At 42.0% G+C, this 22,935-nt stretch overlaps 1 protein-coding gene across 3 annotated transcripts in view; it reads left to right on the top strand.

Moving 5' to 3' along the window:
• The window catches only part of RASEF (RAS and EF-hand domain containing), an 82,142-nt gene extending 60,788 nt beyond the window's left edge, over positions 1-21,354 (top strand). Inside the window, exons 14-19 of one of the 3 annotated variants that reach the window (XM_042964743.1) lie at positions 525-639; positions 5,426-5,545; positions 8,141-8,217; positions 14,645-14,822; positions 19,743-19,816; positions 20,766-21,354. In XM_042964743.1, coding sequence (XP_042820677.1) covers positions 525-639; positions 5,426-5,545; positions 8,141-8,217; positions 14,645-14,750 — 418 coding nt within the window. In that variant the 3' untranslated portion in view covers positions 14,751-14,822; positions 19,743-19,816; positions 20,766-21,354. Of the gene's footprint in view, positions 1-524; positions 640-5,425; positions 5,546-8,140; positions 8,218-14,644; positions 18,197-19,742; positions 19,817-20,765 lie in introns of all 3 variants that reach the window. The other 2 variants (XM_042964742.1, XM_015539985.2) reach the window with 2 other exon arrangements.
• The last annotated feature ends 1,581 nt before the right edge of the window (positions 21,355-22,935 follow it).

Below are 22,935 nucleotides of genomic sequence, written 5' to 3'. Positions count from 1 at the left end.
TTGGCTTAGAGTTGGGACATACACGTTGAGGTATATGCTCTTCCCCTCACGAGCTGCCCCTCACCTTGTGTGTACAGTTTCTGGCCTGTTGCAGCCATTGTTCTTCTTTCGTGTGACCCCCCCCCCCCACCAAAACAGAGATTTTCTCTCTTGTGCATCTCCCTCCCTCTTCTGTGTCCCACGCGTAGGTTCAGGAGCTTGTTGCCAAGGCTGAAATTTTTAAGAAATTATGCTTCAACCTTGTCCTGGTTATGTTTTGCGGTTTGCAGACATTCTTGGGGTAGTTTGATGGAGAAATTGATTGGCTCTTGTAGATTAGCACCCCAGATTGTTGTCCAGTTACCTTCCGCTGAGACATCCCAGTCCTTGGAGGTGGCTGTTTCACAGTGACGGTTGCCGTTAGAGTCTTCTCGGGGGAGGCTTATTCTAGAAGATGAGAAAAAAAGCATAAAAGAGATGAAGGGGCAGCTCCTGCCCAATGGACGGATTAGAACCATTACTTAACATGCTTTTCTCTTTGCCAGATTCAGAAGTATTGCCAAGTCTTACTTCAGGAGAGCAGATGGCGTTCTGCTGCTGTATGATGTGACATGCGAGAAATCCTTTCTTAATGTACGAGAGTGGGTAGATATGATTGAGGTAAGACCTCAACACAGAAAAGCAAACCAAAAATTACACAAGAGAGTCATAGGCCATCTTGAAACGTGCGATTTATTTTCTTGGTTGAAGTGCACACCGGTAGAGACCATTGGTCCAGGCTGTCACAGGAAGGACTGGGTGTTAGAGGGAGTTTCCAGTGACACTTGGCAGTATTGGTCTCTTCCTCAGTAGCTGGGTAGGTTTCCACAGAACCACGGATACCACTGAAGGGAGCTTCTGGGAATGAAACTTGGGGGTGTTCTTACAGATGAAATCAGAACCCTTTTGGAAGTAAATGCACATGTAGGCAGCCTGAGAAGAAGCTGCTTTTACACATGGAGTAGTGTGTAGAATGACTGGGTGTTGCACAGGGCCTTCCATGCATGCCGGATGTGTGGGTGCCGCATCATGGATGTGAGCATGTGCACGGCCCAGTTCTGTGGCACCTGCGTTCTCAGCCTTGTGGTGGCAGTAATTTGGGTATCACTGAAATACCAGTTGGTATTTTATTTATTTATTTGTTTATTTAAAAAATTTTTTTTAATGTTTATTTATTTTTGAGAGAGATAGAGACAGAATGCAAGTGGGTTGGGGCAAAGAGAGAGGGAGGCACAGAATCTGAAGCAGGCTCCAGGGCTCCGAGCTGTCAGCACAGAGCCTGATATGGGGCTCGAACTCACGAGCTGTGAGATCATGACCTGAGCCGAAGTCGGACGCTCAACTCACTGAGCCACCTGGGTGCCCCTCCAGTTGGTATTTTAAACATACGTGGTAACATCTGTGCTCTTTTTTTTTTTTTTTGGTTAAATGAGATGATGTCTTTCATCTGAGGACCTTTCTTTGGTTTCATGGTGAATAATTTCTGAAAGTAGGAAATGATTTTGACCATAGTTAGTGTGCTGCCAGAGGTTATTTTTTTAAGTTTTATTTATTTTTTTAAATGTTTATTTATTTTGAGAGAGAGAGAATCCTAAGCAGGCTCCATGCTGTCAGTACAGAGCTTGATGTGGGGCTCGATCCCAGAACCATGACGAGATCATGACCTGAAACAAAATCAAAAGTCAAATGCTTAACCCACTGAGCCACCCAAGTGTCTTGCTGTCAGCGTTTATTTTTTTTTTTATTTTTCTTAATGTTTATTTATTATTTTTGAGAGACAGAGCATGAATGGGGAAAGGGCAGAAAGGGAGAGGGAGACACAGAATCCAAAGCAGGCTCCAGGCTCTGAGCTGTCAGCACAGAGCCCAGCGTGGGGCTCAAACTCATGAACCATGAGATCATGACCTGAGCCAAAGTCAGTCGCTTAACTGACTGAGCCACCCAGGAGCCCCCAGCAGTTATTAATCAACATAAAACTACAAGCTATGGTTCAATATACTCTTTTAATTTTTTTTAACATTTATTTATTATTGAGAGACAGACACAGAGCGTGAGCAGGGGAGGGGCAGAGAGAGGGGGAAACACAGAATCATAAGTAGGCTCCAAGCTCTGAGCTGTCAGCACAGAGCCCGACACGGGGCTCGAACTCACAAACTGAGAGATCATGACCTGAGCTGAAGTCAGTCACCCAATCAACTGAGCCACCCAGGCACCACTCAATATACTCTTTTAGAAAAAATAAAATTAAAAAAAAATAGTGGCTGATATAATTTTTCAATTAAGTCCATTATCTATAATTTTTAACAGGCATGAAATAGTACAGTGGTGACTAAACACAGAACTGATTGCTGTATGATACCAGGTTAGCCTCTAGATTCTTCAGTTGGGCCTATTTAATACCCTATCAAAAATAGAATTAATGATCTCTTTCTAACTAAAGAAGTGATGTGAGAAATGACAAAGAAATGTGCATTTTGTTCTACTGAAATATCATGACTTAAATTTGTTATAAATAACGATGAAAGTGTGTTGACATTTATGTAGGATTTTTATTTCACAAAACTTTCCACATGTTATATTCATCTGTGTAATGTATCTGAGAAAAGAAGTAAAAAGTGTAATGTTTTTCTCACTTTTTTATGTGAAACTTGAGGTAGAGAAAGAATAGGACAATGGCTTGTGGTTATTTAGAGGTTAGGGGTTGAATGGGGAATTGGCTCTCCTGATTCAACCCTGGTTGCTACTGGGATAAAGTGCCAGAGTAAGCAGTGGGTTGAGAAAAGCTTTTGAGGTCCAGAAAGGAATTCCAAGGTACCATCAGTCAACAGAGGAAAAGCAGCTGCTCAAGGGAATAGACAGACCTCCCTGGGACAGAGCGATGAGTCCAGAATGACATAATCCCAGCAAACTCATACCTCACAGAAATTCAAAATCTATAGCAAAACTTTTTGTTGTTAAAACTATCAGACTTAGTCTTTGTTTTTTGTTTGTTTGGTTTTTTAATTGTTGTTGTTGTTTTTAGACTTAGTCTTTGTTTTAAGTCTTTGGATTTATGCTCAAGGAAAGGAGGCCTAAAGGCAAGGTCAGCCCATGTTGAAACGGCCCTTAGTGACCAGCCACAGCATGTACCAGGACCTCATAATTTGCCATGATTTGCTAATCACCAACACATGATAAAGTGACCTTTTTCGCTCTTTGGATCATCTTTCACAGGGTCTGAAAAGGATGAAAACTGTATTGAAGATGAATGATTGAATTTGCAATCGGGAAAAATTAGGTACCAGTTGGCATTAGACTTTCACCTTCAGAAAAAAACAAAGCATGATAAACCTTTGCCATGGCTCACTCTAATTTGAGGAAATTCTACAGGGACAATTTATTTATTTATTTAAATGTTTATTTTTGAGAGGGAGAGAGAGAGAGCGAGCAAGAGCGGGGAGGGGCAGAGAGAGACAGAGGATCCAAAGTGGATAGGAAGCAGCCTCTGCACTGATAGCAGAGTGTCTGATGTGGAGCTCGAACTCCGGAACCATGAGATCATGACCTGAGCTGAAGTTGACCACTTAACTGACTGAGCCACCCAGGCATCCCCTGTAGGGACAGTTTATATGGCCACTATAAATATGGGTAGAAACTCAGATTATGATTGTTGGGGTAAGCCAGAGGGTTGTAGAACTTCAGTGGTGAACAGACCCTCTGAATTATTAATGAATATACTTTGATAAAAACCACTGGGTTACAAAATCATGCAACAAAATTAGGGATAAAGTTAAATTTTGGCCATTTACTTACCTGTCATGAATAATGTATTGATTGAATAATTGGGTGAAAGTTGAAGGGAGGAGACACTTGAGATGTAGGATCTCTTCCTGACTTTTACACGTTCAAGAGCATTTTGGGAGTGCCTCCTTTGTGCACGTACTATTCTAGAGCCTGCAGCGTATCCATTAATAAACGGAAAGCCCTATCCTTACGGAGCTTGCACTCTAGTAGGAGAAACATAACCAGCAATAAATATGTAAAATAAATAGAATGATAGAAAATAACAAATCTTGTAGCAACAAGAAGAGGGCAGGGGAAGGGGCCTGATGATGAGGCACTGGACCGCAGGTGGTGTGGTCAGCATGGCCTCCCTGGAAGGTGAAGTTTGAGTCAAGACCTAAAGGAACTGCCAGTCTTTACTGGAATGACTTTGGGAAGTCATTTGGATGCTTGGGTTCTTGGCTTACTTAAGTGAATATTTGTTTAATGGCTTCCAAATGGTGCCCCCTTGGAACCTGAGCAGTTTGCCCAAGAAGCACAATTAATTAACACGTTAGTGGATGGGGTGCCTAGTTTCTGGGAGGGCCTTTTATTTCCTTTCCCCCTTTGCTGTTATCGCACTCTGGTGCAAGGAAAATGGGCTGAAGAGAAAGGAAGTCAGGTATAATGTCATCATTTTTAATGCTTATTTCTTGATCTCGTGACAGGTAGGGCACCAAACTGAAAGAACAACTTGTATCTTAGACACCGCAAAGGGCACGTCCCATGTGCCTTAGTCGGGGCTCCTGCTTCTCGTGCTTAGGAACCAGAACCCTGTTTTTCTGTGCTGGTCAGGTCATCTTCCTCTGTTCTCATCAGCACCTTTTGAGGTCACGTGTGCTCTTACTAACTCCTTCATTTTACAAGTGGGGAAACTGAGGCAGAAACATGAAGAGATTTGCCTGATTTCACACACCCACACCGGCAGCCCAGTGGTGGGAGCGGGGGGCCTCAAACTCAGCTGTGCTTCTCTCATTTCACGCTCTGCCAGCTCGTGTGGTCCCAGATGGTGGTACAGTTTGTGTAAGTTGATTTAGGAGCATTATCCTTACAATTGATTCCTTTGAATGATTGGTAATTAACTCTTGTAAGAAAAATGAACCTTTTAGAACCTTCATATTTTGCTTTTGTTGTAAACCAGACAGCAGTGCATGTGGAGCCCTCAGGCTCTGTTTTTATCCCATTATGGCTGAGGGATTTCCTGTGTGTTTTGTACCTGAGATAACGAAGTTGACTGGTCATCACCGCTCTTTGGAGTGAAAGCTGCAGAAAATGCTGTGGGCGCCACAGCCAAATATAATTCTGTGGTCATGCCTCTTGAGTTTATATTGGTTTGTACGGTGGCAGGGGGGATGGAGTGCATTTGGACCGTGGCCTGGGCCTTTACAAGTTCTTATTTGGCCTCTCTGAATTTCAGTGTTCTCACTTGGCAATAGGAACAAGTCTGACTCTTTTTAGAGATACTTTGAGGCTTAAAGATCGTCCCTCTATGTCACTTGGCACCCGAGGGGCATTTGGAGAATGGAAGCTGCGGTTGGTATTGCTGCTCTTGTCAGTGGAACTTGCTCGGTGTTTGATGAACACACAATTTTATTCTTTATGGCAGGATGCAACCCAGGAGAGCATTCCTATCATGTTGGTGGGAAACAAGGCTGATCTTCGTGATGCTGCTGCAGCAGAGGGACAAAAGTGTGTCCCAGGATACTTTGGAGAAAAGCTAGCCATGGTAAGGGTAAAAGTGGGTCTATTGGGATAGACCTTAGCAGTTCATGAGCTTTGTAGTTTATGGCCCTTCACTTTTGTCTACATTCACTTTAAGAGGTATTTTGGCAAACCTCCATCCTTTTTTAAAACTTTTTTTTAAACGTTTATTTATTTTTGAGAGAGAGAGATACAGAGTGGGACTGGGGGACGGGTAGAGAGAGGGAAACACAGACTCCGAAGCAGGCTCCAGGCTCTGAGCTGTCAGCACGGAGCCCGATGTGGAGCTCGAACCCATGAATGGTGAGATCATGACCTGAGCCAAAGTCAGATGCTTAACCAACTGAGCCCCCCAGGCACCCCCAACCTCCATCCTTTTTGATGGGTCTCCTGTCCTTGTCCAGGCAGAACTCCGCTCACCTCCCTTTAATAGATGTAGTTGTACCAAGGATTTAAACCTCTCATGGAAGTAAAATGACCACTTGTCATCCTCTAGTGGAGAACATTGACAAAGAGTAGCCAGAATTATCCTGCCTTCCTCCCCACTCTCTACCAGTTCCTGGACTCCTGTAGTTCTGGAATCAATGTCAAGGAAAAAGAAGGGTTTCCTGTTTAGAAAACATGGTTGAGTTCCAGAAGTTTACTGTGCCAAAGGGCAGTGTGTCACTTGGGTAGAAGAGCATTGGGAAACTTGTTGGTTTTTTTTTCTCTCTCTCTCTAAGATTTGTGCTTAGTTGAATAGTCTAAATTTGGTTATGCACTTGAATAGAGGATGAAGCCCATGTCTATCCAGCCTATTACCATGGGAAGTGTTTATTCTGCCATTATTACCAGTGTGTGAGAATGCTCCAGGGCCCTCTCACGACCTGTCCTTCCCCAACAAGGAATCAGAGGTACTTGGGTCGGATAAATTCATGCCCTAACAGTCTGATCTGATACTGTGGTCATTGTTGTCTGTCATCAGCACCATGGAAGGGCTGCCCTGTAGCATGGACATGCAGGCTTGAACAATGAGTTACAGTGTCACTATTTTCAGTTGGAAAATCTTTCTTGATTTAAATCTTGGAATTGTGAGCCTAACATGCTAAACATCAGAACCAGGCAGTGAAATACAGAGGGGATTCATTCAACACACGCTTCATTGTATCCACTTCATTGTGTGCTGAGCAGAGACTAGAGAACAAAGCAGACAGTCCTTGTCTTCATGTAGTTTATTTCTGGGGGAGATCTATGTAAAACTTACATAATCCACGTGCCACATTGTCCCACACACCCCCTTGAGAGCACATCATTCCTGGCCATATGCCAGGTTTATTCCCATCTCAGGATTTCTGAGTTCCCAAGGTTTGTTTACCTGTGTGTCTTGTGACCCCTACCCCTGTGCATCTGTGGAGGCAATCTCTGTTTCACCCCCTGACATCCTAGCTCTAGAACTCAGCAGCAGCGCTACCCATTTCCACTAGAATTTTGTGATTTTTATGCATTTTCTGTGGAATCCACAGGGGCTCATGGGTGAAGTTCCCACTGTGGAGTGGAATCTTTCCCCATTGTGTCGTTCTCTCTCTCCATGCTCCAGAGCAGCCATTACATCCTCCCCTTGTCCCACATGGACAGTGTTGCCCACACCCAGGCCTTTCCTGAGGGAAATTGTCTCCAGGCAAAGACACAAAAGTAACTTCATCCATTACACTTGTGGCAAGTGCAATGCAGGAAAACCACAGAGGGCTGTGCAGCAACTTGTCAGGGTGAGAGAACACTGAATCTTAACCTCCGGGGAGGATTACCTGAAAACCCCAAAGGGTGGTAGGAGTCAGCCTGCAGAAGGGGTTTGATGGGGGAAGGGCATAACCCAGGTAAGGGAAACAGCAGGTGTACAGGTCCCGAGGTAGGAGGGAATTTAGAACATTGGAGAAACGGAGGGAAGGTCAGGGTAATTGGAGCATTGTGAGGGGAGATGATGGCAGGTAAAGCTGGGGGGTGGGCTGGGACCTCATTGTCAGCCGTGGTGAAGCACTTGAGCATTACTTGAGGAGGAATGAGAAACATTGAAAGGTTTGAAGCAGGAGAATATGATCAGTGATCATATACATAACTGCTGGGAGGTTGAATAATAGAGGCCTAGAAGATGTCAGTTGGTTTTAGCAACATGGAGGTTGCTGAATCTTGATAGGAAAAGATGATAGTGTGAAGGGATGTGTGTTAGCTGCTGGCCCAAAGGACACATACTTTTGATGGACGTTTAATTCGTGAGTGGTTACCTTAAGCTATCATTTTTACTTCTCTCAGATGATCTTTTAGAGAACATTTGTAGCAACTGCGATAGGACTGTGGGAAGAACCTTAAAACATGAAATTGTGTACAGTGCTTACTTTTAAGGCAAAATAAAATTCCTCTGACTAGAAACTGTTTCTGGCATAACTAGATTCAGATTTACTCTTTCTTAAAGCATTGAAACTCTGAATCCAGTTTCTTGGCTATTAGCATCCTCAACAGAAGAGTATTTTTATTTTATTTGATGGTTTTAAAAGCTAAAATTCCAGGAGACCTAAGGAAGAGACCTGAGAGAGAGAGAGAGAGAGAGAGAATTCTTCATTTAATTGTGTGTATTTCTTTTCTACAGACCTATGGGGCATTATTCTGTGAAACCAGCGCCAAAGATGGCTCGAATGTAGTGGAAGCTGTTCTCCATCTCGCTCGGTAAAGTGTGGCCTCATATTTGGAAAACTGGAAGTAGGATTGAATTTTCGTGTAGTTGGTGCATATATCAAATTTCTTGACCATAACATGAATATACATTCGAAAACACAGTCTTGTATTTAGTAGTGGTGAGCGAAACAATTGAGCACAGATTTTATAAAAACTGGTAATGCTGCCTCTGCACTGTGAATGTTGGCAAAGTACCTTTACTGCCAAACAAAACAGGTGCATCTGAGGTGTCGCTGACATTTCTGCAAAATGTCACTGCAAAGCTAATAGTTGACTTGTATGAATCATTTCCAGGAACCAGATTTTAAACACAAGAGACTATTATGAAATTATCTATTATGACATTTTCCTGGGTAAAGGGGAAAAAAAAACCTCAACAAAGCAAATTGTATATCATGCCAGTTGGAAGCACCTTGTTAAAATTATTAGTCAGATAATTACTAAGCTAAGGTAATGGTGTTAATAATAAATAACACTTTGGGATATAGATTAGAATAAAAATTATATCATTGAGGAACTTGAATATAAATGTGAGTGTTTTAATCCTTGGGAGTAAATTTAATTTTTAGGAAATAACAATATTATCTGTTAGATCTCTCTTTTTTGCCTAGTTTTCTGCCACAAATGAAAAGTTGATTCTTTACTGGCCTAAAGGAATTAAATATCCAAAAGAAAATAGGAAGGAAAGGAAAGAAAAAAAGAAAAGAAAGTATACATTAACAAGATTCAGGCCAGTGATCTTTAATTACTGACAAAGCCATAATTTTAGTGTAATTTGTGTAGGTTTTTTTTCCTGGTCATTTGTGAGGTTTTACAAGAATCTTTTTTAAAAATTTTTTAAATGTTTTTATTTATTAATTTTGAGAGACAGAGACAGAGCACAAGCCGGGGAGGGGCAAAGAGAGAGGGAGACACAAAATCTGAAGGAGGCTTCAGGCTCTGAGCTGTCAGCTCAGAGCCTGACGTGGGGCTCAAACCTACGGACTGTGAAATCATAACCTGAGCTGAAGTCGGATGCCCAACCAGTTGAGCCACCCAGGCACCCCTACAAGAATCTTAATTTTAGAAGGATAGTTGGCTTGCTAATATACATTGACAAGTAAAATACCTTGCAGTGTTTTAAGTGCTGCTTTTATATTGATGACTTGGTGTTTCTAGTGCTTATTAGCTGCTTCGACTGGGGCCTTGGGCAAGATCCTTGCCCTCACTTGAGAGAATCCGGAAATGGGCCCCAGGACTTTTTTTTAAAGACTGTTTATTTATTTTGAGAGAGAGTGCGCAGGCACACACATGGGGTGAGGTTGGGGGTGGGGAGAGACAGAGAGAGACAGAGAGACAGAGAGAGAGAGAGAGAATTCCAAACAGGTGCCACACTGTTAGCATAGAGCCTGGTGGAGCTCGATCTCATGAACCATGAGATCATGACCTGAACCAAAAATCAAGGGTCAGATGCTTAACTGACTGAGCCACTCAGCTGCCCCAGGAAATTAGCCCAGGACTTTAAATGGCCTGTCTTTAAAAATTATCTCCTTTGCTATCAGTCCAAGATAGAGAACCACCTTTCCCCACCACACTGGAAATCATCTTTGTTTAAAGCAAAAGCAGTGCTAACTTTGAGTGTGACCTAGAACAGGGAGAAAAAAGGTAAACATTAAACATTTGTAGATTCAGGGGAATTACTTGGTTTTCTGCCTGTGATTCGCAGGGAGAATCATGGGCTAGTATTATATTTGTCAAACAAGAACCCAAGTAAAACCTTTGTAAGTTGGGTGAAATAAGTGACTTTGTGCACCTCTGTGTGCATAGGGGCCTCCAGCCATTTTGACCAAGGAAGGCTCACTCAGTAGAGGTGGTGAGAGATTCAGCGAAATGCACTAAAGATGGATTCATTGCTGAACTATTAGGTGTTTACACTTTTCCAGGTGGTCATATGGTGTTTCACTGCAGTATACCCAGGGATTCCAGGGTGGAGGTGATGCACTTGCTGGGCTCGATGGGTGTGGGAAGGGCCTGCCTGCAGGTCTGCAGAACATTGCAGGGCCCGAGGCTGACCTGGAACCCCAGGGGAGGTGGAGGGAGCCTTAGCTTTGGCAGTGGGGAGAAAAGGATGCTGTATGTCAGGCCCCCTGTGAGCCTGTCGTTTGCTGCCTAGCTTATTGGAAGACTGTAGTGTCAGGAGGCTCAAAGTCCAATCTTAAATCTGCCCTCGCACAGCCATGGAGTCTCCTCTCAGCCTCTCTAATCTGTGAAACGAGGAAGGAGCCTGGAGGAAACGACCCCCAAGGTCCTTCCCATTCTGACAGTCCATGGTTCTGTGTATAATAGCCAGTAGTCCACTGAATCCCATAATCACTGTTTAATGCTGAATTGTCTTCACGGGGTCATATTAAAGTTAAATGACTCCAAATTGCCACAGTCACACCCAGAGCACAGAATCGATTCCCTTTATTGTATTGTAAAGATGGGAGAGGCTGTGAGCCTCCTGTGCCTTTTCCCCATCTGCTCCCGCCCGGCGCCTGTTTACCATGCAGCTTCCACACAGCCATGTGCTTCTTTCCTTAGAACACCTGTGTGCAGAGGCATTTTGATAACGAGGTCACTTCTGTGAATCACTTATCAAGGAGTTCTTTTATTGTTGTTATTGCATTGTAGCCTGGTGCAAGGCCTCTGGTTTAGTTATGTTAGCGATGTGTTAAATGTGAAAATTACAAGTAGGGCAAACATGTAAATGCTTGAATTTGCTTTCTATCCTGCCTTCAGATTTGCTTGTCAAAGTACCTATGTCTTGAAATGGCAGAGTCACCACAGGTGAAATTACCATTTTTAAAAGTTTTTCATCCTTCAGAAAGCTATGTATCATCCAAAGCATGTCACATTCTCGATTTGGATCTCACAAGATAATTCCTGTCGTGGCCCCTTTCACACTGTGTTACATCTTAAAACGTGTACTATAAGAGTTTATGAATTTGCACTGTCTGAAACAGAATTCTGTTCTGAAAGGAGGCCATAAATGTCTGGTTAACACCTGCAACTACTAATACTGCTTTTTCTGGAAACCTCTCAATCCCAGGAAAAGTTTCTCCTAGAAATGCAATTTCCTTGTAATGTTGACGGGACATCTGTCACAATCATCATCCCTTGGCAGGTGAATTTGCCATACCAGGACCACAAGCTTTAAGCATTTTGCACTAGATTCAAGTTCCAGGGGCATTTAATTGATCAATGGCCTGAAAATTGAAAAAAAAAACCCACAAAAAATGCTTAGGTTGATATTATCAGTTCAGCCCAGGAGCTGAGCCTGTGGGTGTAAATCCATCCATGAGACTGACTCACCTAAAATGCAGCTGTTAAGCATGTGGTAGTTTTTGGAGAGATAGTCTAGTTTTCCCAGCCTTAACCCTGTTGATTTCCTTAAAGTGGGACATGCCTGCATTTATGATGGATTAAAGAAACCCGAAGGCCAGATGAAAAGTGTGGGTACATGTTTTTCCTCCTTAATATTTGTTTTCAGGGTCTATAATGTCTGCATTATGTGAGCACTCAGCCCATGGAGGCCCCATACATGATTCAGTAAAGATACCGAGGAAATAAATATGAGACAGGCCATGCAATTTAACATGAGAGGAAGAGGGGCGCCTGGGTGGCTCAGTCACGGAGCCTAGAGCCTGCTTCAGATTCTGTGTCTCTCTGTCTCTTTGCCCCTCCCCTGCTCACACTGTCTCTCTCTCTCTCTCCCTCCCCCCCTCCCCCTCCCTCTCTCTGAAAACAAAAAAATAATAACATGAGAGGAAAAGAAGAAACATATGACCAGGCAGCCAGATGATTGTAGCTGATAGAGGCCATTGGAACCCCCAGAAGGAGAGACATGAGTTGTCTTGTGAAGTTGCTATGATTATTATACCCATTCTACAGATCAGAAAATGGAGAACTAGAGTGCTTGATCAACTTGCTCAAAGTGACACAGCTACTAAGTGGCATCATTGGGACTTGTCACGTGAATCTGAAGCGTAGGCTTGTCACTTCAGTGTTGGCAGTCTCAGGATTGCATTCCACATTCTCTTCTTTACTCTCTCTCCACCTAATGCCTTCTGTCCCCAGTGTTTCTAGAACTGTCTCTAGCTGGTGACTTCCACTTTCTGTATTTTTAACCTCCACTTCTTTTTAAAATTCCATAACCACATCCCCAACCCATAAACAAGTAGAAATTCTGAAGGCATGACTGTATCCAACATGTCTAAACCCTCACAGCCTGGCCTCACCTACCTTTCTGGTGGCATCTCTTATCTTGCTTCCCAAAGGAGTGATAATCTGTGGACACAGTCAAACTTTATTTCTAGTTGTGGCCAGGCTCTTTTATGTTTCCTTGCCTTTATGCGTGCTGTTCCCTGCACCTGGACTCTCCTTTCCTCATTAACTGAAGGCCAATCCCTGTCCTTTTTTTTTTTTAATTAAAAAAAAATTTTTTTACATTTATTTATTTTTGAGAGAGAGACAGAGCACAGGTCGGGGAGGCACAGAGAGAGGAGACACAGAATCCGAAGCAGGCTCCAGGCTCCAAGCTGTCAGCACAGAGCCCGACATGGGGCTCAAACTCACAAACTGAGATCGTGACCTGAGCCAAAGTCAGACACTTAACCAACTGAGCCACCCAGGAACCCTTCAATCCCTGTCCTTTTAAGAGATCCCTCCATTGTCAAAGTCTCCATGAAGCTGTCTCCATAAAGCCTTCCTTTCCTGCAGGCCAGCACGACTGTGGTATACCCTTTGTATTCCCACATCACACTGTGTATGGGCATTAGCAGCTCTCTCAGGGCCTTGTAATGATTTGTTTAGACTTTCTCCCCCTCAAAGCTCACAGAGAGTGTCCCAGAGTTTGTTGAATGACCAAATGTCTGAGATGATGCAGCTGGAAGTTGTATCACTTTCCTGTTGTTGCTGTAATGAACCCCCACGAACGTAGTCCCTTAAGCAGTACAAATTTATCATGTTCCGCTTCTGGTGGTCAGAAGTCTGAAATGAGTCTCATGGGCTGTTCTAGGTTGGCTCGTGTTTCTTCCTTCTTATCCTGAGTCTTTGTTTCCTTACCTTTGGGGAGAGGATAATAGTACTCACCTGTCAACCTGTCAGGGTTGCATGTGTGTTTATGTTGTGTGCATGTGAATGTGCATTAAATAAGAAAAATGTAAAAACGTAAAGCCTAGCATTTATTAGCTGGCCTTCAGCAAGAATTAATTTCTCTCTCTTTTTTTCTTCCGCTGAGGCATCTTCTTTCCAATTCACAGTATAGTGGTTTTCAAAAGTTATTAGCACAAATGAGCACCTTCTGGAGTTGTGCTGACCAATTTGGACATTCCAGAAGTGTGGCTAACCCAAATTAAGTGTGCTGTAGGTATTAAGTATATGCTGGATTTTGAAGACAGTATAAAAATTATAAAATACTTCATTACTGTTTTTATTGATAATAAATGCTGAAATGACAATATATTTGCTATACTCATTTAAATCAAATATATTAATAAAATTAAATTTGCATGTTTGTTTTTACATTTTTTGATGTGGTCTCTAATAAATTTAAAATTGCATATGTGGATTATATTCTATTTCTACTGAAATATATTGCTGTACTAGGAATACGCCAGTCCTTAGTAGTTTCAGGTGGGACTTCAGGGTCCCTGCATGTTTCACGAGCATCCCAAGGAATACACGTGGAAGGATCTTTCCCTAGGAGACTTTTGCAAGATTTTACAGATCTTTTGTCATTGTTGCCTCTAGTTGTTAATTCTAAGAGAAATTTAGGAAGATTTTTCTTTTTCTGGATTTTAACTTAAACATTCATCACAACATCCATGATCATGTATAATTAAAGAATGGTTATAAAGTTATCGTTGTTTTCATGAAGGTCAGCGAGCATGAGTCAGGGATGGAAGCCAGGTTCCAGAGTATTAAGGAGTGAGCTGTGCATGTGGGAGACAATAAAGTATATGAAACCACCAGAGAGAGCAAGAGTAGGCTGTGTGTGTGTGTGTGTGTGTGTGTGTGTGTGTGTGTGTGTACCTATGCACATGTGTGTGTGCCTGCCTTGTGCACGTGTGAGTGTAGCCTGGTGCTCAGAGCACAGCTCTGTGTCTCCTCCAGCTGCCTGACTGAAGGGAAATTTCTTAACCTTTTTTTTTTGCCTTGGTTTCATCATATATCAAATGGGGCACAACAAATTCATATGGTCCTGGTGAGGATTAAGACAGTCAATACCTATAAAGCATTTACCACAAGGTCTGGGTGGCACACAGCAAATGCTTAGCAGTGTTGTTTTTATTTCTACAAAGCCATTTGTGGTTCGGTTTTGTACCTCGATAATTCATTCTCTCTCTCTTTCTTTCTCTTTTCCTATCTCCCTCCCTCCCTTTCCCCCTTCCCCCAGGGAAGTGAAAAAAAGAACCGATGAGGATGACAGCAAATCCATTACCAATCTGAGCGGGACCAGTTCCAAAAAGTCAACCCAGATGAAGAACTGTTGCAGTAGTTAAATCCCACACATCCTTGGCCTCTCAAGTCCCAGAGTGCTAAGTTTCCATGACCTGTTTGCTTCTTGCAGAGTGGTACATCCTACAGACACTGCCTGTGGGAAGTTACAGTGTGGGAGTCTGAATCGTGCTCTAGATCTCTCTGGAGCCCTGGCTTTTTGCTATGTTTCAGTGAATGGTTTGGGCCCCCTGGTTAAATATACTTGTCTTGTCCTTGCAGAGTCTCCAAGATAATGTGTAAAAAGTGATAAAAAAAAAAAAAAGTCACCTGCTCAGATCAAAGCTGTAGAAGAAACTGACATAATTAGATTCATGTGTAGCTGACTTAGTAGATAATCCATGACAAAATTTTATTTCAAATATTCGATAGTAGAATATTAGTAAAAAGGGGTTACCATCCTAGCTTTACTGCTAACTAGCCTGTGGCCTGAGATCTGTCAGCAACCCACATTAGATCTGTTTCCTCATCTGTGAAACAAGCATCTTGGCCTTGCGGGCCTTGACCTCTCAGATTTTGTGTGCTGTATGGAGCGGGAAGGAGCCCCTGCTGGCCCACAGTTAATAAGGACTCTGGTCGGTTGTACTTTTTAAATATTGGGGATATTGACTTTTCTCATTTCTGAAACAACAGAACTTGAGAAAAAACATGGTAATGTGTTAGGCTCCAGTGGAGACAGAAAAATCTATTTTTTTATATATATAAAGAAAAAAACATTTTTTTGTGACAAAGAGTTGGAAAAAAATGATACTGTAATCTCAGAATACTTACAAAATCCATGGTTTAGAGTCAATGTTAAAAATTCTAATGAAAACTTAGGAGGCCACATACTACTAAAAATGCAATGCCCAGGAAAGTTGTCACTCTTTACTTAAAAATATATACCAGTAAGTCATGACCATGGATTGGGGCCACACAGGAACTGGGAGTGACTGCTAATGGGTATGTGGTTTATTTAGGGGGTGAGAATTTTCTGGAATTACATTGTGATAATGGTTGTACAACTGTGAATATACAAAATAACACTGAATTCTATACTTTAAAATGGCTGAAGTTTATGGTATGTGAATTATACCTCATTAAAAAAAAAAAAACACTACCAGTAGAAACAATTTAACATTTTGCCAAATGAAAATGTGCATGCTTGATTCCTACCTTCCCATGGTTTACAAACATAATCTCCAATACAGTGCAAATCCCTCAACTCCCTAGTTGCCAGCATTTGCTTCCTGAAATAATGAACAGTGATAGAAATGTGTGGTTTTGGAAACCCAACTCTTCAAAAGAGGAATTGTCCTTAGGAATGGGAAGTCCAAGTCCTTTGTTGAATGTGACTAGTGACTCCTGCTCACCAACAGCTTGGTTGGCCTTGCTCTTCTAGAACCTGCGGTGCCTCCCAGATTTCTCCACCGAAATGTCGCTAGCAGCTGAGAGAGTCGACACCTGACCCTAGAGAGAAGCCTGGTTTCTGGTGTTTGGCTTTCAGTGGTCTTGAACCAATTAAGTTATTTCCAACCAGACGTTTGAACTTACCTTGGTTCATATAGGTCCAGGTTCCAAGCAGTCTGCTGAAAAAACTTAAAGAATAGTGGTTATTTGTGGTATTATGTGAGCTAATAACGTTCCTTTTTGTTGAATTAAAAGAATCCCATGTAGCAGTTTTCTCCTGTTTATGATTTTTATGATCAAACCTTAAATTCCCTACCTTCATTTTTTTTTAAATGAAAACTGACCAGATATGTTACACACACAGGTTATAAGTAACCACAGCATCCTTTAGCTTTGAAAAGCTTGCCTTTTCTCTATTGACATTTGGCCCCCCCCCTCCCTCCACTGGAAAGTTTGATCTATCCTCAGCAACTCTACCATGCATTTCTGTTGTGTGGTTTTGGTTGCAGAAAAAGAAGTTTATATTTTTGACTGAAAAGAATGCCTTGCTTGTCAAATGGAACAGGGCAGGGAGGTGGTTATTTTGGGACTATGGTGAGATGCAGATTTGGCCACTTCTGTTTGTCTCTGTGGCATCTTTTGGAGCCCAGGTTAGAAAGGATCTTCTGTGTTGACATAGGGGACACATGTTCAGGTGTTTGGTGCAGTTGCACAAAACTGTGTTAATATACATGTTGTATTGCCTTTATTTATTTTCCCCCAAAGTGTCTCTCTGTGTTTGTATGACAGTCTGTACGTAGAGTATACCTTTGATACAGAAGTATTATCTTCGCTTTTGCCTCTGGATTGTATGGTTAGTACACCCATAGATTCGGAGATTATAAAGGCACCTTTAATAGACAAAGCAATCATCTTTATTTGAACCTAGATAAATATTTTGGCAATAAAATCCAAATTAGAGACTTACAGCTTTGGTTAGCAATCTTGTTTAAAGAAAAGCTACTTGAAAGTTCTTTCAGCTGCATTGGTGGAAAATCATAATTATTACTCACATTTGATTTCATGAAGGTGTTCTCAAAGTTACAGTGTATTTTTGGTAAGAAAAAAATATTTAATGTTTTTAACTTAGACTTATTGTGACACATTGGCATAGTCCTGTGCAGCTAACTCATCTTGACTCAATTTTTCCTTTGAGAGCTTTTAAAATCACAATTCTATTATGCTCCTTTTTTTATGCATCCTGACACATTGGATAATATTTTAATTTCATCATGGAAAAGAATGTTGGATAAGGAGACATTTTTCACTGTTAACTTTTAGCCTCATGCATTTTCATAATTTATTTTTTCCACTTGCTGCTTTATATGACATATGTGACATTTGATTATTTAATACCAAATGTGATTTGCATAAACCCAAGTCATACAACCCTCTTGCTGAAGATAAAGTTGAGGTTAAAAGATAAAGATTTATTTTCATATTTGTACAGTGATCGGCTTCAGAGTGAAGGCTTTTGTGGGCTTTTATTGTATATGTGTGTAAGAAATTTCGTATGTATATATTAAGTAGGCCTCTGGGTACTGAATAATTGTTTCATGATTTTGATTTATATGGTTTACATTTTCATAGTATTGGCCATATTTCGTTTATACTGTTTATTTCTCTTCAAACCATTAATAATTATACCATAAAGTGTAATTTTTATAGCAATGCAAATGTCTAAGGAACTACAAATATTTTCTGCATTGTAAATTCAGTAAAGCATGCTTCTGTTGGCCTTTGGGGTGTTTCCTTCAGCTTTCCTGCAGGCATCCCTAAATAACTTTAATTCTAGGATGTGCCTACATGAAATCATGCCTCTAAAACACTTGCCTTATCTGGCCTGGACAGCAGCTGGCTAGAGAAACGAATGAACACATGGTTTATTTGGTGCTACGGTACAGCCATGTCACCTTGGCCAGTGGGGCAGCACGTCAACCAGCTTGGGATGTGACAGCCAGGAATTGGGAGGCTTTGCAGGAAAATTTCAGTGCACATTCTGGCCATCCTCATGACCTCAGGGGTTAGTGCCTTTCTCCGACACTCATTCTGCTCCTTCCGTTCCCCACACTGCCTAGCCAACTCCTGCTTGTCCTTGGGTTTTAGCAGAAACGTCACTTTCTTCAGGAGTCTTCCCTCTCAACCCCCTAAAATAGGATGAGGCTTCCTGCCCTCACTTGTGTAGCATCCGTTGGAACTGATTGGCATCCTTATTGCCCTTATATTTGTTTAACTAGACACATGCCCTGAGCCCTTTGCTGCTGCCTCCCTTCTGCTGCATGCAGTGCTTAAATAGGGGAGCAAATAATTAACTTTAAATAAGGCAGGCTTTGCAAAGGGTTTCTGCAGACATACACAGATGCACGTACACAATAGTCATGGACCGTGTAATCAAGAGGCAGCATATTTTATTTTTTATTTATTTCGAGAAAGAGCATGAACTGGCTAGAGGGGCAGAGGGAGAGAGGGAGAATATTAAGCAGGCTCCATGCTCAGCATGGAGCCGGATGCTGGGCTCCATCCCACGACCCTGGCATCATGACCTGAGCCGGAATCAAGAGTCATATGCTCATCCTACTGAGCCGCCTAGGAGCCCCAAGACAACATATGTTAATGGCCATAGGTCTGAGCTCTGCAGCCAGCCTGCTTGAGGATGAACCCAGCCTCATATACCTACTAGTGGGGTAACTGTGAACAAGGGGCTTAACTAACTCTGTGGACCCCAGCTGTTTCTTTGATAAAATAGTGATAAAAGTACTATTCTCACGGAAAGTTTATGAAGACTAAATGAGTTAGTGTATTTAAAGGGCTTGGAATACTACCTGGCACTTTTATCACCCTCACTTTGAAAGTTTTGAGGGGCGCCTTGGTGGCATAGTCGGTTAAGTGTCTGACTCTCCATTTCGGCTTAGGTCAGGATCTCACAGGTTCATGAGGTGGAGCCCCGTGTCAGGCTCTGCGCACTGTTTGAGATTTTCTATCTCCTCTCTCTGCCCCTCCCCCACTAGTGTTTTCTCTCCTTTCTCTCACTCTCTTTCAAAATTAAACCTTAAAAAAATTTACCAGATTACTTGGGGGATAGGGCATTGTAGAGGACTCACTTTGACATAAGTTTATTGATTACTTCCAATATATGTTCTTGGTATTTCGATGGACATGAAGTTGGGTATCACAGGGGATAGGCTATTGTGTAGATGAATTAAAAGAGGGGGAAATCATGGAGAGAAAAACGAAGGTCTGAAAATTAAAATGGAAAATTGTGAATGGAGTCCTTACAGGTGTGGAACCTCCATTTATTAAAGTCTAATTGTATCAAATAGTTAAAGGGATGGAGAAAACACCAGAGCTGTGATTGAGAGTGTGAATCTAAATGACAGTAGACAATGGTGGTGGGTAATGATGTTCTCAAACTAATTAGAGAGTAACCTTTATGTTTATACCATGATAGGTAGCCTGTTGAGAAGGATCTCTGATGGATATATGCAAATGTCCACAAGATGGGAATTAATCCTTAGGAAAGCATATTGTTTTACAAGCTTTAAAGTAAAAATAACATCTTTTCTTTCCAGATCTAGATGTTACGCTTCGTTTTCATAGCTGAAAATGGAAAACAGGCAAAAATGCTTCAACTTAAAATTGCAGGGTAAGGCAAATTTTCAAATGAAAAATCCTAGAAATAGTTACCCAGTTTCCTTTATTTTTTTCTGTATCTGCATATCAGGTTTATTTGTGAATTTATATTTCTTAAATTTCTGTAGAATGGGGATTTAGGTGCAAGGTCCTTTAACTTGTGGCCTTTCAGGCTGGCAGTTCACAAACCACATTTCATAGCATTTGACATATACTTTAGTGGAGTTTCTCACTGTCCTTAGGATTTTGGCTTTCTGGAAATTTTTCCATGCAGGTTTTCTGGCACATCTTCCCATTGCTGTGCAGCAAGGCAGAACTCAAGAGCTGGACAAAGATCCCTTCAGGGCATATCTTATGAATAATTCCAGTGTGGGTTTAGGAGTTTTGTGGGGTTTTCTGTTTTTTTGTTTTGTTTTTTTTTGTTTTTTTGTTTTGTTTTTTTGTTTTTTACAGAGCCTGTGTGAATGGAGGAGGGGCAGAGAGAGACGGAGAGAGAGAATCCCAAACAGGCTCATGCTCAGCATGGAGCCTGATGCAAGGCTTGATCTTATGACCACAAGTGTGGTATCAAGAATTGGACACTTAACCATCTGAGCCACTCAGGTGCCTCAGGAGTTTTTTTAATTCACCACACCTATCTTCTTTTCTTGATCAGTCATTCCAGAAACAGATGTTTTTACCTCTTCGATAAAATCTAAAAACTTTACATGATCTCTGCGGCTCTCTGTGATCTGACTCCTACCTGTACATTTGCTACGATTCTAGACACTGGAGATACAGGGTGAATAAAATAGACTCCCAAGCAGATTACATTCTGGTGGGGCTTGATGAAACGTGCAGACAAATAAAGAAGATCCACGTTCTGCTTCTTCCTCACCTCTCTCTACTCCAAAGTCTACCTTTGGGCACAGAAACATCTGTTCTCAGATATGCCAGCCCTCACACCCCCACCCTTTACTCAGGCTCTGCTTTCTGCCTGGAGAACCATGTGCTCGTGTCCATTTGCCCTACCCAGTTCCTGTCTGCACTGCTCGTCTCAGTTCCTCCTGGCAGCTATGCCTGACACTCAGGTCTGAGCCAGAGCCTCCTCTCCGTGATGTCTCCTGATGTGCCCATCGCAGCCCTTCATCATTGGTCGCCATGATCAGCTGACTTGTGCACCTGGCACGCTGGATGATTTCTACCTCCTGCAGCCCTTTACACGTGACTGAGTGGAAGTAAGCTTCCTCCACCCTGAATGTACACTTCAGCAGGTTCATGGCTCTTCTGGATCAGTGTCTCAACTTTCTTATGCCATGGACTCCTTTGAAGCCCAGGAACCCCTAGGAATAATGTTTTTAAATGAATAAAACAAAATACAGAGGATTGTAAAGGAAACCAATGCTATTGAAAGACTATTCCCAAGATACTTAAACAATGTGATAATATGGTGTTTATGCTGTTTTATTGGCACAAGATCTAGTGCAAGATCTGGTGATGGGTCCGAGTCCCGATACTTGTGATGTAGTCATGAAAGTAAACTGTGTGTTGAGACATCTGCATTAATCTAGAGTAAATTATGAATATCTGATTTTGTGGACAGGGTGGTCACAGGTACCAGTAATACTACTGCATTTCATTGCCAGCATTTTATATGAACTGACATGCTAAATTTCAGTTAGAGTTTAGTGAAAATAAACATGTAATTTTTGTCCCATTCAAGTTAGATGGGTTTCTATCTGTGGAGGCAGTGGATCCATTGCTCCAAGTAGGAAGCTCAGGCCCTTGATGAGAAGGTATATCCAGATGAGTATTCCCTTAACATGATCAGAACTCCAAGTTCGCCTTAGTGGTGTTAGTTTTCTCTCTGTTCCAGCTCAGGCTTGCTTCAGCCTGAAGCCTGACACGGGAAGGGGCTCCGTCGCCCTTGTCTGTTCCGCATCCCTGATGTACTACTCACTACAGAATCATTCCCCGTAAGGTCCAGGGAAGGGAAGCATGGTGCTTACAACATGGATACTGCTTCACATGTTAGCAAGATAGATCTCATGAAAGAAAAAGAAGGCACGTGGCCCGCCGTTCCTGACCATCCAGTGTGCTGACACTGAAGGATAAAATATGCCCCTTGCAGAAGTGTGTTGGAGCCCACCTTCTGCCTCATAACTGCAGCTGTGAAACTAGCCTGCTTTCATGATTCCTCTTATAGCCATGAATGCTGGCTAAGGACGTAAGGAAGGCCTAACGCCCTCAAAATAAAAGCAAAAATAAAGCAAATTGACAGCAAAACCTCCACAAGTTGGCACATGACTGAGGATAAGACTCGGTTAGGAAACAGAAATACTGAATGTTTTCAGGGGTGAGAGAGCATATAAATTATCTCCTCTAAAATCCCGTTAAAACTAGAGTCATATAGATTTTCTTTTAAAGATAGTTAGACCCACAAGGACAGAAGACAGTTACAACAAAATTGTGAAGCTGCAAAGTAGATGGAAAATTGGGAACTGAATGAACAACCTAAGGAAGCTGAATCCTTTTTTTTTTTTAATGTTTATTTATTTTTGATAGGGATAGAGAGTGAGCAGGGGAGGGCAGAGAGAGAGGGAGACAGAGAATCCCAAGCAGGCTCCACACTGTCAGCTCAGAGCCTGATGCAGGGCTAGAACCCACAAACCATGAAATCATGACCTGAGCTGAAATCAAGAGTTGGACACTTAACCGACTGAGCCACCTAGGTACGCTAGGAAGTTGAATCCCAAACCAGTAGTGGGAGAAAGCTGAGAATAATCTAGATTTACACTGTGAATTTCCCAAAAAGCTGAGGAACTAGGGAAGCAGATACCTCTGTAACTGGTGTTTCGATGAAAGGTGGGATGAAAGTTTGAGAAGCAGTTTTATCCTAAAGTATTGTTCTTCAATGCTATGCCACTACTACCCAGACCAACATCTGGAGATGTATTTTCTGGAATAAAACAGAGGGCTGCTAAATTGGGGGATGGGTGCCAGGCATAGTTGAGTGTTGGTACTATTCAAAAAAAAAAAAAAAAACAAATGGGGGCATTAAGTGACAATATACATTCTGGGTGCTTGGTGCTAAAAGCCAATATTCCTCATTCAGCTTACAGGACACTGACACCTTTATCTTTCTGAGATTCA

This window comes from Panthera tigris, chromosome D4 (assembly GCF_018350195.1).
Source record: "Panthera tigris isolate Pti1 chromosome D4, P.tigris_Pti1_mat1.1, whole genome shotgun sequence".
In the NCBI taxonomy this organism is placed as follows: domain Eukaryota; kingdom Metazoa; phylum Chordata; class Mammalia; order Carnivora; family Felidae; genus Panthera; species Panthera tigris.
This window is presented reverse-complemented; position numbering and strand designations above follow the sequence as displayed.